Source organism: Lissotriton vulgaris, chromosome 2_1, assembly GCF_964263255.1.
Source record: "Lissotriton vulgaris chromosome 2_1, aLisVul1.2, whole genome shotgun sequence".
In the NCBI taxonomy this organism is placed as follows: domain Eukaryota; kingdom Metazoa; phylum Chordata; class Amphibia; order Caudata; family Salamandridae; genus Lissotriton; species Lissotriton vulgaris.
This window is the reverse complement of record NC_141687.1, coordinates 37,084,318-37,103,632: the sequence shown is the minus strand read 5'-3', so window position 1 is coordinate 37,103,632 and position 19,315 is coordinate 37,084,318. Positions and strand designations below refer to the sequence as shown.

The following is a 19,315-nucleotide window of genomic DNA, read 5'->3' as shown; positions in this document are numbered from 1 at the left end:
TCATTGCATGCATTGGAGTGGGGGCAATACACTCAGGATTTCTGGAAATGTCCTATTTTTATGACACCACTGTTGGGAGTGAGCCCTGGCAGGAATATGACTCATTATTTCGCATGCAATTAGTTTGCATGCCATTACTACGCAGTTTTTTCTTAGCAAAAACCGTTACTACGCAAGTTTTTAGTTTGCATACCATTACATTGAAAGTGTTAATGTATGCGAACTAAAAACTTGCCTAGTAATAATAAAACCCAACACTACATACAAATACACTACACTACACATCCCAAAGCTAAAAACACTACCAAACCTTCAAAAATACACTACCCTACACTACTAAAACTCTGCTACACTACCCTAAACACTAAATCACTACCCCCTACATGACACTGCCCCTAACCCCAGTCCTGTCCCTACTCTCTATCACTACCCTGCACGCCCCCGACACTACCCTAAACCCTACAACAGTACCCTACACTACACAAAGACTACAACACTACCCTAAACCCTAAAACACTACCCCAGCACAAACCTACTTCCAGTCCGTCCCCTTCACATAAACACTACCCTGCACGACCCCCTGACACTACCCTAAACCTTAAAACACTACACAAAGCCTACTACACTACCCTTATTCTTAAAACACTACCCCAGCATGACCATGCCCCTACCTCAGTCCATCCCCTACACTGAAACACTACCCAGCACAACCCCCCAACACTACCCTAAACCCTAAAACTCTACCCTACACGACTACACAACCCTAAACACTACTCCCAGCACAACCCTACCCCTACTCCCAGTCCGTCCCCTTCACTTAAACACTACCCTGCATGTCTCCCTGACACTACCCCAAACCCTAAAACAGTACCCTACACTACCCAAACACTACTAAACTACCCTTAATCCTAAAATACAACCCCAGCACGGCCATGCCCCTACCCCCAGTCCATCCCCTACGATGAAACACTACCCTGCATAACACCCAACACTACCCTACACTCTAAAACACTACCCAAACCCTACAACACAACTCTAAACCCTAAAACACTATCCTAAGCACGACCCTGCTCCTATTCCCAGTCCTGCCCCTACACTCCAACACTTCCCTACATGACCCCCTAACACTACCCTAAAACACCACCCTACACTACACAAACACTACTACAGTACCCTAAACCCTCTAAACAAAATCCCAACCATGACCTTGCCCCTACCCCCAATCAGCTCCCTACACTTCAACACTACCCTGCACGATCTCCCGACACTACCCTGCACTACACAAACACCACAACACTACACTAATCCCTAAAACACTATCCCTGCACAACCCTAACCCATCCCCCACTCCTGTACCTACACACAAACACTACCCTACACGACCCTCAACACTACCTTTAAACTAAAAACACTACTCCTCAGACACAAACCCTACAAAATTAAACAGTCCCTCTTACCCGTATCTCCTCGGTGGGTGCCCGGAGCAGTCATCGCTGCCTCCCCGGACCAGTCATCGCTGCCTCCCCGACTCCCATATTACTACGCATGTGTTGTAACAGCGCATGCGAAGTAATAACATGTGTACTAAAGGCTACGCGTTATTACAGCACATGCGTTGTAACGCATGCGAAGTAATGGTATGCGGTGTAATGACAGCGTACAAAAGGATGTTCCCCCCTGGCAGTTGCTAGAACCAGCACAGCCTGCTCTTGTGGAAGGCTGTAGCCAGGCCTTTAAGTGGGCTGGGTCCTTTGGGGTTTCCGGACCAGTTTTAATTAAAAAATAGACATTGCAACGGGTCCCCATGGGCCCTATATTCATGCCTTTAAGTTCACTAGTAAACAATACTGATTTGTGAATAATGATTGTAAAAAACGATGAGGCAAAATCCATGTCCACTATTTAGATCCTGTTAAAAAAAATCATGTCTCACTTAATTTTGCAATCCCAAAAAATGTTCGCTATTTCCAGGATGTATTTTTTTCTTTTCGCATATCACATTACCCTTTTATTACCGGACACAACGGAGCGCTTTGGAGTTGAGGCTGAAGGCAGTGAGAGTGTCTCCATGTGCCTGTCAATGGGTCAAAAAGGTATTCAGAATACATGCTCATCCAATCTTTGGCCTCTCTGCAGAGTGCACAGAGCAGTGGTCACGTACTCCATTAGCAGTAGTGCCTTTGTCCAAATGTGTGTGCAGGAGGTCTACAGTTGTCAAAATATTGACAAAGCGAAAATGCAAGAAAATGGGGTATGTACCACTAAGGGGATGTGTGGTATGTGGGCAGTGAAATTAAGGCAATGCGAGCAAATGCATTCAGATGAGTGAAAAGGGGGCACTGAAGAAGAAAGATAAGATGTAAAATCTGCAGATGGACAAGATGCGAAGAGAAAAGTGTGTACATGTCTAACGTAGAGTGAACATAGCAGGAATGATTGAGACACTCTAAATACCACTACTCCTTCCACAGCCCTCAGTCATGTTAAATTCATAGTCTCACAATTACAAAAAATAGATTTTTTTTTAACATTACTTACAATTAACCCTGGGCATAGGACTACTCTACGCTCGCGGGGCGTGCATAGTTTGCTCTACTACGCGCTACGTGAATTGCACGTAGCACAGTGCCCAAACACATAGCATAGCGGGCATTTTTTGCTTGCTCGTGGTCCTCAACGTCAAGTAAGCGACCACGAGCGAGCAAAATCAACATCCCGGCGAGACTTTTTCCTCGTTCGCGATCAGCAACATCAAGTTGCCGATCGCGAGCATGGAAAATAAACCTCCCAGCAACATTCTCAACGCGGGGAGGTCAGGTTTCTCATTGCGAGTGGTCGTGTGTGCTTGCGACCGCTCTCGATGAGAAGCTGCCAGTCTGCGTTGAGAAAGCTGCCGCTAGAGTACAAATCTACTCAAGCGGCAGAAAATGACCGCTTGCACTGTGCAAGATGCTGTTTGCAATGATTGCACAGTGGAGAAAAGCATCCGGCACTGTGCAGTCAGTGCGAACAGCATTTTCCCTACCGCACTACGCAGTACGCGTAGCTTGCGAAGTGCACTTCGCGTTGCTACGCATAGCACTACTACACAAACTACGCCCAGGGTTACTTACAATGAAATCATTGTTGGTACTTATTTACTTTAAACTGCTAACACCTAATGAAAAGCCAATAGATCTGGCTGGTTTTAGGCGTATGTTAGTTGTGTATATCTGGATGCAAAAACCGAAAGTTCACAGGATCAAAAAGCTGTGCATCCGGTTATTGTCCCCTGGCTTCTCTACCCCACCTGACTCTCCTCCCTGCACTCCCACAGAGTACATCACCATCCTCCGTGCTTTCGAGGGCATGCTTAGGCAGTGGCGGCACACCGAGCAGGAGCTGGGCACCACCCGGGAGAAGCTGCTGCAGAGCCAGAGCGAGCTCAACACGCTGGAGGTGAAGCTCAAGCACGCGCGCAACCAAGTGTCCGTGGAGATGAAGAGGCGCCAAAATGCAGAGACCGAGCAGGAGAAACTGGTAGGAACCGGAAGGGGTAGGGTTACAAATGAGAGGCATTGATTTGAGAACAGCAATAGCAGAGAGGGTGGAGCCTACAGGGCACATTCTAGGGTACAAGGTAGCCTCCTAGAGGGCCTTATCTCGGGTAAGGAAAGTGGCCAAAAGGTTAGGTTAGGCTGATTTATAAAGCGCAATAGCTGCCCCAGCAAAGGGGCGTCCCGTGCGCTCAGAGAAAAGAGGCAACTAACAGATAAGATTCCATCAAAACAAGCAGAGGGTAAAGCCCGAGAGACTACCTCACCTAGAGGGCTGGGAAAAGATCATTTTTCAGGGCCTTCCAGAATGTCAGGTAGTTTTCCATACTCCAAATGTAGACAGGCAGGGCATTCCACAGGTTAGCTGCCAGAATGTGAAAAGAGCGTCCACCGGCGCGAGCCCTCCTAACCCGAGGAACAACTGCAAGGCGTTGACCTGCTGAACAAAGGTGACTGGAAGGGGCGTAGGCGGAGAGCAGGTCAGCCAGAATGCCAGGAGCTGGGGAATTCAAGATCCTAAACCCAAAACAGAGAGACTTAAACTCCACCGTTTTTCTATTGGCAGCCAGTGAAGCTGACGAATGGCAGTGGAGGTGGAGCAGCTGCGAGGCAGGCCCAGAAGATTTCTGGCGTCCACATTTTGGACTCTCTGCAGTCTCACAATCTCCGTCTTGTTGGCCCCCAAGTATAGCGAGCTGGCATAGTCCAATCAAGACAGCACGGATGCCTGGACAGTCATCTGTCAGATGGAAGGGTCAAAGAAACCCAGCAGGGGTTTAAGCCCACGCAGAATGCCAAAACATGTTGCCGCTACCTTCTTAGTCTGGGATTGAAGGTTCGTCAGCAGACAGGCACGTACAGGAACAGACACTTTATTAAGGGACTAATTACAAGTCGAAACTATAAGAGGGGACATTCTGTAGGGGGCCTAAAGGTATCTCTAATAAGCATCTGTAGTGATGTAGCGAATATGATGGGAGAAATATTCTTTATGCTAAGAAAGCAAGGACAGGCTACAGGGCACAGCAAGGAACTATCTGCATATGGAGATCTGGGATTCAAGAAGAGTCTATAGGATACATGCAGGATCCTACATGAAGCACCTCCATAGAAAGAGCTGAGTGATGGGGCAGTCTGTAGAAGGGATACGGGAACCTATAGCGAACATCTGTATAGTTGGAGCTGAGGTTGATGGAAAACACACAGGAACCTATTGTATCTGCACATATGGTGCTGAGAATTATGGGACTGTCTGTAGGCGAGACACAGGACTGTACAGCACGCAACATATGGATGGGACTGAAAACAATAGGATGGTGTATAGGGGATAGGCGGGAACTTCTTGTGTGGACCGCATAGATTGAGATGTAGGTGAGACTGATAGGGACCATAATCAACATGCACTGACTTATATCATGGATCTATAGATGGAGCAGAGACTGATGGGAGGCATTCTTGGGCCTATTATAAGCATCTGTTTAGATGGAGCAGAGACTAAATGGAGGCCTACAGGATTTATACTGTGCATCTGCATAGATGGAGTGGAGACTGACGGAAGACATACCAGAGCCTATACTGTGCATCTGTATAGATGGAGCGGAAACTGATGGAAGGTATTCCGGGTCCTATACTAAGCATCTGTATAGATGGAGCGGACATGGTCATGGGACCTACTGTAGCCTATACTGTGCATCAGTATGTAATGTAATGTCTTGTAAAGCGCATGAATCACCCCACAGGGGTATCTCCGCGCTGTAGACCACTGGGGAACCCGTCCTGGCTTTCCCTGTGAGATGGTCCCTACTGGGTATCTCCAAGGTGAAACCAGACATCCCCGGCGTATGTTTGGGGCCATTGTGGAGATGAGGCAAGCTAATGCCCAGAGTTGCCGAGTGTGATCCCTGGTTAGAGTAGGCACCGAGGCGAGAATTATCTAGTCCGCTGACCCTGGTCCACGACCCTGCCGCGTGGGGAATTGAACCCTGGTCCTGGGCCGTCCTCTGCTTCCGGGTCTGCCGCCTCTAACCAGTGAGCCACACCACTCCACAGTATAGATGGAGACAAGACTGCCGGAAGGCATTCCGGGTCCTATACTAAACATCTGTATAGATGGAGCGGAGACTGTCATGCGGCATACTGTAGCCTATACTGTGCATCTGTATAGATGGAGAGGAGACTGATAGGAGGCATGCTGGGGCCTATACTGTGCATCTGTATAGAAGGAGCGGAGACTGACTGGAGGTATTCCGGGTCCTATACTAAGCATCTGTATAGATGGAGTGGAGACTGACCAAAGTTATTCTGGGTCCTATACGGTGCATCTGCATAGATAGAGCGGCGACTGTCATGGAAGATACCGGGGACTATACTGTGCATCTGTATAGATGGAGCGAAGACTGACGGCAGGCATACCGTAGCCTATACTAAGCATCGGTGTAGATGGAACGGAGACATACCTGGGCCTATGCTAGGCTTCTGCATAGATAAGGCGGAGCCTAACCAGAGGAATACCGGGGCCTATACTTTGTATTTGTATAGATGGAGCATGGACTCCCAGGGACTATGTGACAGCATAGCTAAATGTTTGGATGAAAAAATAACCTTAATCTACAATCCATTTCCTCAGGACCCCAATTCCTTGGATCTTTCAAATTTGCGTCCTTCAACCCTTTGAATTGTATTAAAATTCTGAAGGCCTGCATCATAACTTCTGACTTCTCAGGCTGAAGCCATGCTAAGCGCATTGAAATCTGGATCCCCTCTAGACGCTACGCCAGCGCATGTATCTGCCCTTCTAGCTCCTCTCCTGGCCCCTTCCATCTGGGACATCCTTCATACATCTTTGCGTGAAGGGGTACTCCCATTTGATTGGAAGGCCGCTAAATTGCTACCTATTAAGAAGAAAGCTCATGTACCTGCCAACTATCGCCCCATTTTGCTACTGCCGCTTATGAGCAAAATGGTGGAAGGGTAGGGCAACACTCAGCTGATCGGTTATCTTGAATCTCAAGATACCCTTAACCTTTCCGAGTCCAGGTTTAGACCCAACCATTCTACAGAAACTACCTTCATTGGTGTCACATATTATATAAAAATGCTTTGGATAATAACAAGGCAGTGCTGCTGGTTTTATTGGATTTGACAGCAGCCTTTGAACCATCTCATCAGAAATTGATTCATCGATTGAGTGTTCGGTTTGCAGGGACAGGCACTTAAGTGGCTTACTAGCTTTTTAGATCAACCCACCCAGAGGATCAATCTAGGCCCCTTTCGCTCCCAAACCTTGAAGCTCATTAAGGGGGTGCCCCAGGGCTCCCTTTTGAGTCCTACCCTGCTTAATGTCTACGTGGCCCCCCTTGCGAAGATTATTAGGGAATACGGATTTACTCCCTCTACTTATGCTGACGATACGCAACTGCTCTTCTTCTTTGCTGTGGATATAGAGCTAGTTGAACAATGCTTTGCTAAGGGAATGCTAGCCACATCAGCCTGGATGACCGAAAACTTCCTTCAGTTGAATGCGGCCAAAACCGAAATCCTGCTGTTTGGCTCACACAACCTGGTCCCCAAATTGGTGGCCGGCTGCTTTGGGCCCCGCCCCTCCCCCCTCATCTGTGGCAAAAAAAATAGGGGTCCGTTTGGATGTCTCGTTGACCAGACAAGTCAACGCCATCTCCTAGTCGTGCTTCAACATCCTACGCATGCTACGCAAGATCTTCCGGTGGATCCCCACCGAGACCAGGAAGACGGTCACCCAGGCACTCGTCACCAGCCGACTGGACTACGGCAATTCACACTACGCCGGAACCACCGCCAAACTCCAGAAGAGACTCCAGCGGATCCAGAACGCCTCAGCACGACTCATCCTGGACATCCCCAGGCGCAACCACATCTCCGGACACCTGAGAGACCTGCACTGGCTCCCGGTCAACAAGAGAATCCCCTTCAGTCTCCTCACCCACGCACACAAAGCCCTACACAACCAGGGCCCAGGATATCTCAACAGCCGCCTCAACTTCTACGCTCCCAAACGCCAGCTTCGATCAACCGGCCACGCCCTCGCCGCCGTCCCCCGCATCCGAAAAGCCACCACAGGGAGAAGGTCCTTCTCCTACCTCGCCGCCAAGACTTGGAACTCCTTCCCGACCCACCTCCGCCTGACCCAGGACCACCTCGCCTTCAGGAAGCAGCTCAAGACCTGGCTGTTCAAGCAGTAGCGGACCCCCCTCCCCTAGCGCCTTGAGACCCTCCGGGTGAGTAGTGCGCTATACAAATGCTTTGATTGATTGAGTGATTGTGTATGAAGGATCAAGTCATGACCACTTCAGGGACCGGCTACCACACTCTGAGGCTTCTGCGTAGAGGGTTCCAGTGACTGCCCCGATCTGTCCGAAGAACTTTGATTCAGGCACTGGTCGACTTGATTTGTTTCCTGAGGCTAAAAGAGCATTACAGCTCTCAAAATGCCACCTTGTGCCTCCTCTAGGCGCTGCTAAGACCGCTTCACTTGCTCCCTGTTCGCCAGAGAATTACATTCAAACTTTGCTGCCTCACTCATAAAGCTCTTTATGGAATGAGTATTCGCTATTCGGCGGACACGTTTGAATTGTACTGTCCGAGCAGGATGCTTAGATCTGAAGGTAAAGGGCTGCTTGTGTTCCCCGGTACAGGAGATTCCGAACAGGTGTCACACTTTTGCATCCCTTGCCCTGAAATATTGGAGACTCTTCCGTAGACCCTGCGCGAAGGCCCCGGTCTTCTTCGTTTCAGAAAACTTCTGGAGACTGAACTATTCCTGGACTGATTTGATGCTGGTCCTGTACCCTCTCTTTCTTGCAGCACGGAGATACCCCTCCGGGGGTGATTCTGGCGCTTTATAAATCCCATACATACATACATACATACATACATACATACATACATACATACATACATACATACATACATACATGGGAGACATACTGTAGCCTATACTGTGCACCTACCTAAATGGAGCGGAGACTGATGGAAAACATACAAGAACCTACGGTATCTGTACATATGGAGTTGATGGCGGCATGTAAAAACAACCGGTACCAAGTAGTTAAAGGGGGTTTGCTATGACATGTTCAAAACACTACAGTCTCCTTCACTGTTCGCGGCCGGCGGCGAAGGCTAGAGTCCAGCATGCAGCGTGTTATAAACTCTGTTTGCCTGCTGCCTCAAGGTAAGGGTGCACACCAGGTGCGCAACACCCATTGGACTCACCGGGCTTCAGCCTCCCCCGTCGTGTGTGGCAGCCCGGGATGAGACAGATCCCGGGCACACACAGAGCCGCACCCGAACGTTTCACACGTCTTTCACCCCTTCGACGCTCGTGACGGAACGGTTCCGTCACGAGCGTCGGTTGGGCTGTGCTCGTGACGGAACCGTTCCATCACGACCACGCCCGTTTTCAAATCTTCAGCCCAGCGCGAAAATTTGCGCCGCACTGAAGCGGTTAAAGGACCATTTGAATGTTAATTAGGCTTTGCTGTTGTTTCACCCCTTCCAAGAGCCCCTGCAGCTCCACTCTGCCTACTGATTAAAGGATCAGCCCCCCCTCCGAAATTTTTTCCTAGCCTACCCCCCCCCCCCCCACCCCCACCCCCTCGAAATTTGGCTCTAGTTGCGCCTCTGGTGCGCGCAGTACTGCAGCCTGCAGGTGGGTCCCGCCGCGTGCATGCATCAAGCACCTGGGTCTCCTCGCACCCCGCGCTCACGTGCACCTGTTGATTCAGGTGAGGCGCGCCTCCCTCGCGCTTCAAACCTGAGTGAAGACACTGCACTCACTGAGGCTACAGCGAAACACACTGTGCAGTGTCTTGTAAACACTGCACTAAGCACGGCCCCAGCTCTGGCAGTATTTTCCACATGACGTGAAGGAAGTAAATGTCCCGCTGTAAAGCCACTTTCTGCCAAGCAAACGCCATTAGTAATTTGCATCTGAATCCCCACAGGTGCTCGGAGTCCCGGGCGTGCTGGCGATTCATCTTTCACCCAAACGATGAACGAACAAAAGTCCCTCACGTTACGGACAATGTCACTTGTTAGCATAGTAGAAAATTCAAACCAGTAACAACAGTGAAGCGCGCACTGGCAGCGCTGTCCAATGAGAGCAGGACACTGGGGGGGGGGGGGGGGGGGGGGGGGGGGGGTTTCGGGGGCTTCCAGGAGTGGTGCTTCATTCTCGAGGCGCGTCTTTTAGCTTCTGCGAGTTTCTTTAGTTTTTCAATCTTTCTAGTGTCCGCACCAGGCATAAGTTTGACTCCAGATCGTACCCAAAATGTAACGATGACGTCCAGTAGTTGAGGTGTAGTTTAAGTAGGTTTATTAAGTTTAGTTGCAGGTTGGAAAGTTCATGTGAAGCAGCCCCTCCAGGAGCAGCCTGACTGCTGCTAAGCCCATGGCCAGCTGTCTCACCTCACCACCCAGGCACCCTAGCATTCCATCCATCATCAGCACATCAACATTCCACGCAGCGCACTCACACAGGCTGAGCAGCCAGGGAGAAAGCAGCAGCAGGAGGGAAGGATAAACACATCTACAGGATACTACACAATGCCAGGGAGATCTTTGGATGGATAGTGCGGGATAGCATCTGCAGGATACTGCACAATGCCAGGGAGATCTTTGGATGGCTAGTGCGGGATAGCATCTACAGGATACTGCACATTGCCAGGGAGATCTTTGGATGGCTAGTGCGGGATAGCATCTGCAGGATACTGCACAATGCCAGGGAGATCTTTAGATGGATAGTGCGGGATAGCATCTACAGGATACTACACCATGCCAGGGAGATCTTTAGATGGATAGTGTGGGATAGCATCTACAGGATACTACACCATGCCAGGGAGATCTTTAGATGGATAGTGTGGGATAGCATCTACAGGATACTGCACAATGCCAGGGAGATCTTTAGATGGATAGTGTGGGATAGCATCTACAGGATACTACACAATGCCAGGGAGATCTTTAGATGGATAGTGTGGGATAGCATCTACAGGATACTACACCATGCCAGGGAGATCTTTAGATGGATAGTGTGGGATAGCATCTACAGGATACTGCACAATGCCAGGGAGATCTTTAGATGGATAGTGTGGGATAGCATCTACAGGATACTACACAATGCCAGGGAGATCTTTAGATGGATAGTGTGGGATAGCATCTACAGGATACTACACCATGCCAGGGAGATCTTTAGATGGATAGTGCGGGATAGCATCTACAGGATACTACACCATGCCAGGGAGATCTTTAGATGGATAGTGCGGCATAGCATCTGCAGGATACTACACCATGCCAGGGAGATCTTTGGATGGATAGTGTGGGATAGCATCTACAGGATACTACACCATGCCAGGGAGATCTTTAGATGGATAGTGCGGGATAGCATCTACAGGATACTACACCATGCCAGGGAGATCTTTAGATGGATAGTGCGGCATAGCATCTGCAGGATACTACACCATGCCAGGGAGATCTTTGGATGGATAGTGCGGGATAGCATCTGCAGGATACTGCACAATGCCAGGGAGATCTTTAGATGGATAGTGCGGGATAGCATCTGCAGGATACTGCACAATGCCAGGGAGATCTTTGGATGGATAGTGCGGCATAGCATCTGCAGGATACTACACCATGCCAGGGAGATCTTTGGATGGATAGTGTGGGATAGCATCTACAGGATACTACACAATGCCAGGGAGATCTTTAGATGGATAGTGCGGGATAGCATCTGCAGGATACTACACCATGCCAGGGAGATCTTTAGATGGATAGTGCGGGATAGCATCTGCAGGATACTACACCATGCCAGGGAGATCTTTAGATGGATAGTGTGGGATAGCATCTACAGGATACTACACCATGCCAGGGAGATCTTTAGATGGATAGTGCGGGATAGCATCTACAGGATACTACACAATGCCAGGGAGATCTTTAGATGGATAGTGCGGGATAGCATCTACAGGATACTACACCATGCCAGGGAGATCTTTAGATGGATAGTGCGGGATAGCATCTACAGGATACTACACCATGCCAGGGAGATCTTTAGATGGATAGTGCGGGATAGCATCTACAGGATACTACACAATGCCAGGGAGATCTTTAGATGGATAGTGTGGGATAGCATCTACAGGATACTACACAATGCCAGGGAGATCTTTAGATGGATAGTGCGGGATAGCATCTACAGGATACTACACAATGCCAGGGAGATCTTTAGATTGATAGTGCGGGATAGCATCTACAGGATACTACACCATGCCAGGGAGATCTTTAGATGGATAGTGCGGGATAGCATCTACAGGATACTACACAATGCCAGGGAGATCTTTAGATGGATAGTGCGGGATAGCATCTACAGGATACTACACCATGCCAGGGAGATCTTTAGATGGATAGTGCGGGATAGCATCTACAGGATACTACACCATGCCAGGGAGATCTTTAGATGGATAGTGTGGGATAGCATCTGCAGGATACTACACCATGCCAGGGAGATCTTTGGATGGATAGTGTGGGATAGCATCTACAGGATACTACACAATGCCAGGGAGATCTTTAGATTGATAGTGCGGGATAGCATCTGCAGGATACTGCACCATGCCAGGGAGATCTTTGGATGGATAGTGCGGGATAGCATCTGCAGGATACTGCACAATGCCAGGGAGATCTTTAGATGGCTAGTGCGGGATAGCATCTGCAGGATACTGCACAATGCCAGGGAGATCTTTAGATGGCTAGTGCGGGATAGCATCTGCAGGATACTACACCATGCCAGGGAGATCTTTGGATGGATAGTGCGGGATAGCATCTACAGGATACTACACCATGCCAGGGAGATCTTTAGATGGATAGTGCGGGATAGCATCTACAGGATACTACACCATGCCAGGGAGATCTTTAGATGGATAGTGCGGCATAGCATCTGCAGGATACTACACCATGCCAGGGAGATCTTTGGATGGATAGTGCGGGATAGCATCTACAGGATACTACACCATGCCAGGGAGATCTTTGGATGGATAGTGTGGGATAGCATCTACAGGATACTACACAATGCCAGGGAGATCTTTAGATGGATAGTGCGGGATAGCATCTGCAGGACACTACACAATGCCAGGGAGATCTTTAGATGGATAGTGCGGGATAGCATCTGCAGGATACTACACAATGCCAGGGAGATCTTTAGATGGCTAGTGCGGGATAGCATCTACAGGATACTACACCATGCCAGGGAGATCTTTAGATGGATAGTGCGGGATAGCATCTACAGGATACTACACAATGCCAGGGAGATCTTTGGATGGATAGTGTGGGATAGCATCTACAGGATACTACACAATGCCAGGGAGATCTTTGGATGGATAGTGTGGGATAGCATCTGCAGGATACTGCACAATGCCAGGGAGATCTTTAGATGGATAGTGCGGCATAGCATCTGCAGGATACTGCACAATGCCAGGGAGATCTTTAGATGGATAGTGCGGGATAGCATCTACAGGATACTACACAATGCCAGGGAGATCTTTGGATGGATAGTGCGGGATAGCATCTACAGGATACTACACAATGCCAGGGAGATCTTTCGATGGATAGTGTGGGATAGCATCTACAGGATACTACACAATGCCAGGGAGATCTTTAGATGGATAGTGTGGCATAGCATCTGCAGCATACTACACAATGCCAGGGAGATCTTTAGATGGATAGTGTGGGATAGCATCTACAGGATACTACACCATGCCAGGGAGATCTTTGGATGGATAGTGTGGGATAGCATCTGCAGGATACTGCACAATGCCAGGGAGATCTTTAGATGGATAGTGCGGGATAGCATCTACAGGATACTACACAATGCCAGGGAGATCTTTAGATGGATAGTGTGGGATAGCATCTGCAGGATACTGCACAATGTCAGGGAGATCTTTAGATGGATAGTGCGGGATAGCATCTACAGGATACTACACAATGCCAGGGAGATCTTTAGATGGCTAGTGTGGGATAGCAGATAGTGTGGGATAGCATCTGCAGGATACTGCACAATGTCAGGGAGATCTTTAGATGGATAGTGCGGGATAGCATCTACAGGATACTACACAATGCCAGGGAGATCTTTAGATGGCTAGTGTGGGATAGCATCTGCAGGATACTGCACAATGCCAGGGAGATCTTTAGATGGATAGTGCGGGATAGCATCTGCAGGATACTGCACAATGCCAGGGAGATCTTTAGATGGATAGTGCGGGATAGCATCTACAGGATACTACACAATGCCAGGGAGATCTTTAGATGGCTAGTGTGGGATAGCAGATAGTGTGGGATAGCATCTGCAGGATACTGCACAATGTCAGGGAGATCTTTAGATGGATAGTGCGGGATAGCATCTACAGGATACTACACAATGCCAGGGAGATCTTTAGATGGCTAGTGTGGGATAGCATCTGCAGGATACTGCACAATGCCAGGGAGATCTTTAGATGGATAGTGCGGGATAGCATCGACAATCCGAATAAAGAATTCAGCAAGACAAGTCATTGACAGTTTGACTGACAGCCTTTGACTCTACAGTATGCGCATGTGCGCAGAAGCTCAGGCATACCTTCCTCAGGTATGCAACAAGGTGCTGTGATCTAGATTTCTTATTGTCCTAACATCTCCTCTTTGTTTCAGGAGCGCCAGTTGCAACTGGTTCGCGACCTCCTGGTGTCCGGGGAACCGGGGAATGCCTCCATGATGGCTGCTTTTAAACAACTGAATAGAAGTTCCAGCCCAATGGGAGATGAGCCCAGGTGAGTGAGCATCTCGTGTGCCTACCTAGGGATGTGCCATCCGCAGAGGCATTTTACCCGCCATCTTAGTAATGGTGCAGAAGGCACATGGTGGCTATCACAACTATTTTTGTTTCAGAAGATGGAGCACATTGTCATTGCATCACCCCTGCCCACATCTCAAACATTGGTACCAAACAGAAGTTGCCCCCTCTGTTACAAAACACAAAGAAAAGGAGGTCTAAAGTACATGTACACAACAATCTACTGCCTTTATGCACCCACGCCACTACATGCGATGTATATAGTAGGGCTGAGGCTACAGAGTCTGCCACTCCATCATATCCACACCATGTAGCATGACTTCAAAGTTTATCCTTCAAACTCTCAGCACACAGCACCCAGAAAGAGCATCTCTTAGCCGGTCAGCCTGAAGGTAAGATGGACCTCATTCGACACTGATGCTTGGGAGGTTCTCATGACACCCAGCACCAAATGCTTCCCACGTTTGCAGCTTCACCAAAACCAAATCCGTGCCCTGCATGTTATTCTCTTGTGCATGAAAGGGTAGTAGCTCTGCTTGTTGCAGCTGGAGGGCTCCAAGAAGTCTGTTCGGCTTCATTTCACTCCCCTCCCCTGTCACTCCTTTTCGCTCTCCCACTCTTTTCTTTAGTGTTCCCATCTATGCATTACTCTCCTTTCTTCCTCCTCCCTCTCCAGTCCTCTGGGGCTATTTCTTTCACTTTCTTTCCCTATTGGGTTATCCCTGCCTATCATCAGTCACATTATGCTGATTTCTGCTGATTTTAATCCTTTCTTTTCACTTTTTTTCTCGGTCTCTCTGAATTTGTTATCCTTTCCACCACTGTTCTCATCCCTGTCACCAGGCGCCTGTTCATATTCTATCTTTCAAGCCAACTCTGTCAGGCTGTCTTTCCTCCCTTCACCTCTGTCTCTGAATCCCCGTAGGCCTTCTTACCTGGTTCTCTGGAAGGAGGTAGATTGTTACCACGCATTGCTTTACCATCCATGTATATTACACGTTGACCTTCCAAATGCATTGTATTACTACTGTGCTACCGTGCATATATGTGGGTATGACTGTATGATTGTGTTTTTGTAAAAATAATACATGGATTATTTATATTATTTTTTTGTTGGGTCCTCCCCACCCGCTCTTAAAAACAAGAAAATTAGGCTAACCCACTCAACCTCCCTTATTTTCTCATCTCTTACCTCCCTTTACCAATGCCCACCCCTGAAACCTAAAAAGAAAACCCTACTGCCCCTTAACCACCCCTAAATCCTAAAAACCTTTTACTACCCCTTACCCATCCCTGGAACCTTAAACCCCCTTCCTGCCCCTTACCATCCTTGAACCCTAAAATCCCTTTACTACCCCTTACCCATCCCTGAGCACATATAACCCCTTATTACTCATTTCATTTACTTCTCCTAAACCCTAAAAACTCCCTACTACCTCTTACCCTCTACCCATCCCTAACAAATAAAAACACTTTATTACCCCTTTCCCTTACCTATCTATCCCTGAACCCTGAAACCCCTTATCGCTCCTTACTCCTACCCCTAAACCCAATTTTTAAATTGCATAAGTAATATATATTTTAAACAACATTAGTAATATATATATTCACTAGAAAAAAACAAAAATTAAGGTGGTGTTATAGTTGGGAACTGTAATTATATTTTACTATACATTAAAAAAAACTTTTAAATGAAGTAACAATGTAATGTTTTAAACATTCATCAGTTATAGTCAATTATCTCCAGTAAATATAACTCGTGCCCTCAAGTGGCTACAACTCGCACCCTCGCCATGCACTGCTAATTACCCCACATGTTACTTCACTATGACACCATTGATAACAAGACTGCAACATCTCAAATGACATCATTGATGACAACACTGTGCATGGCGGGGGTTCAAGTTATTGTTACTTTAGGACAGAATCTATAGTTACTTGAATATTGAGGTGTGTAGATATATATTTCATGGAATTTTCATTTGATTCTTATTGGAGGGATACTAATTGGAGATTTGATTCAAGTGACCAAATTCAACAAACTGAATCACAACAAGCAAAGTGAGAGCCCTGAAGAAGCGCTAGTGAGAGCAAAACACCTGTTGGCTGTAGTCCTTGGCTGTATTAAGTGACTCAACAAAAGAATAATAAAAGAAAGCAAGCCACAAGGAATCAGTACAAGAATTTTTTATTATTTGTTGTTAAACCCCTCGGTAAGGTGATGTCTTCCAATTAGCATACTGGTGGGGATGAGTAACGTGTGTGTGTGTGTGTATATATATATATATATATATATCTCTATCTCCTCTCTAATCTCTAATCAACGCTGGCGACGCCAAAAATCAGGTATCGAGCACTCGGTAGGTTAATTAAAGATTCAGTGCTTTATTCTCCAAAAAACAGCAGCATGACGCATTTTGACTGGGTAAACCCGGTCTTGATCACATGACATGCAAAAGACCAAACGTGTTTAAATACTGTGGTGTTTTGAATCAATGCTCCACCCACTATTTCATAAACAGCAACAAAATACTATAGGTAAAACCGGAATACATGCGTCAATTGTAATGTGGCCAGCAATAACTTTAAGCTGAAAATTAAAAATATCCAAAATAGATATGTTAATTAACCACACACATAAATAAGTCGTAGAATTTATAAATATACAACATTCTAGACAATTATAAACCACAAAGGGCAAGTGCCCAATTCATAGCAGTATAAGAAGTATATTCCGGAATAGAACATTTACCAAATAGTCAAGTTTGCTGAAAGTGCAAGTAATCGTGAGCAATTACGCACATTACAATTAAAAAATAGTGCAAAATGAAATAAAATTATATACAAATCTGATTATTTAATCATAAAAATGTGTTAAAAACGTAGCAAGACGCCATAATAAAAAAAAGTGCAGTGCCTAAATGCAGTGCAAAAATTGAAAAGTATACAAGTTGATTCAGCATATATAACCAGATACACATACACAAGAGTAAAAGGAAAAACGAGCATCAGTATTCTCGCAAAGTGCAAAAAGACGCAAAATTCATGAATAAACAGGACCTAAAGATTAGTCCCACTATGGCAATGAATACATTCAACACAACAGTGCATTAAGCCAACTCCTACCCCAATGATTAATACCAGATCCCTACACCTCATATCTACCGAATTAAAACCAGTTTCACAAGAAAACTAGTAAAACTAGTTAAAAATCGGACAAAAACAAGGCATAAAAAATGAAACCGCCAAATTCACTTGATATAAACATAGCAGCAGACAGATAAAAATTCATATATTCCAGGGCTAAGGTTACATAAAAAAACAGTTAATGAGTAATGGGATGAGCCTGCCCCATAGACTATTTTGGACAGCAAAAGACCCTATAAGAACTCATATAGAAAATTATAAAGATCCTCTCCAGTGTTAAGACCATTAGGTATCTTCGTGTCCAACAATAAAATAGACTGACTCTCTAGCTACCTTAATTTCCTTACCTTGTCACCACCTCTTTTAGATAATGCGACTGCTTCAATAACAAAGTAACTGAAATCCTTAAGATTATTCTGGTGAACCAATTTTAAATGACGCACCACAGGGTAGCTAGAGTCAGAGTTGCCAATAGCACGGAGATGCTGAAGGATGCGGTTAAACACCTGGAGCCTGGTGCTCCCAACATACTGAAGGTGACAAGTGCATTGCTACACATAAACTGCATAGTCTGTTTTACAGGTAAATAACCCCTTGATTTTACATACATTTTGTGAATAAAAGCATCTGGTTATTGACTCCAAATTTGCAGGCCCTGCAGGAACTGAATTTATAAAAAAACAGATCTAATTAGAGAGCCAATTAGAGGATTTCACAATTTCTGGACCGGTCTTGAAAAGAGCATCCCTCATAGAAGGTGCCCTTCTAAAGGTTTTAGCTGGTAACTCACTAAGTAGTAGGGCTAAGGTGATATCCGTTTTGAGTATAGGCCAGTTGGACTTAAGAATCTTCCTAATCTTCCTCTCATAAGAACTGTACGTAGTAATTAACCTGACTGCTGAATCATCTCTAATAGAAGACCTATTTACATTGGATACAGCAGCTTCAGTGTTGGAAACCGGGGGGGATTCTTTTTCTGTTATGTACATTTTATTTATAGCAGTTTGTAGATCAATCATTTTGTAACCACGAGCCACCAATATTTGTGTAGATTCCTTTAAACATATTCAAATCACTTTCACTGCTGCATATTCTATGAATCTTTAAAAACTCCCCATAGGGGATACTGGAGGGATACTAATTGCAAAAAACAGACTGGAGATTTGATTCAAGTGACCAAATTCAACAAATTGAATTGCAACAAGCAAAGTGAGAGCCCTGAAGAAGCGCTAGTGAGAGCAAAACACCTGTTGGCAGTATTGCTGTATTAAGTGAAGTGACTCAACAAAAGAATAAAAAAAAAAGAAGACACAAGGAATCGGTACAAGATTTTTAAATTATTTGGTGTTAAACCTCTCGGTAAGGTTATTTATGTATTACAATTAGCATACTGGTGGGGTTGAGTAACTGAGACTGTAGTGCCGGGCAATATTCCTGTTACCCACAAGTTGTTATAATATATATATATATATTGCGTATGTGTGAATGTATATAATATCGCGTTACACCTCAAACAGCTTTCCAGGTGTACAAGGAGAAACAGACACTCCAATGTGCCTCAGTTGCAGGTTATATTTTATTAGATTTTTTTCATGTGAAATTTCCTGAAGCAACGCTGGTGACGCCAAAAATCAGGTACAGACCACTCGGTAGGTTAATTAAAGACGCAGTGCTTTATTCTCCAAAAAACAACACCATGACACGTGTGTGTGTGTGTGTATATGTATAAGTAGATGTATGTATGTATGTATATGTATATATATATATATATATATATATATCTCAAACA

The 19,315-nt window shown here is 46.3% G+C and overlaps 1 protein-coding gene across 4 annotated transcripts in view; it reads left to right on the top strand.

The window, feature by feature from the left end:
• The window catches only part of LOC147729517 (rac GTPase-activating protein 1-like), a 390,363-nt gene that overhangs the window by 106,112 nt on the left and 264,936 nt on the right, over positions 1–19,315 (top strand). For all 4 annotated transcript variants that reach the window (XM_086954407.1, XM_086954409.1, XM_086954408.1 and 1 more), the window contains exons 4-5: positions 3,317–3,519; positions 14,238–14,356. In XM_086954407.1, the coding sequence (XP_086810533.1) occupies positions 3,317–3,519; positions 14,238–14,356 (322 nt within the window). The remainder of the gene's footprint in view (positions 1–3,316; positions 3,520–14,237; positions 14,357–19,315) is intronic.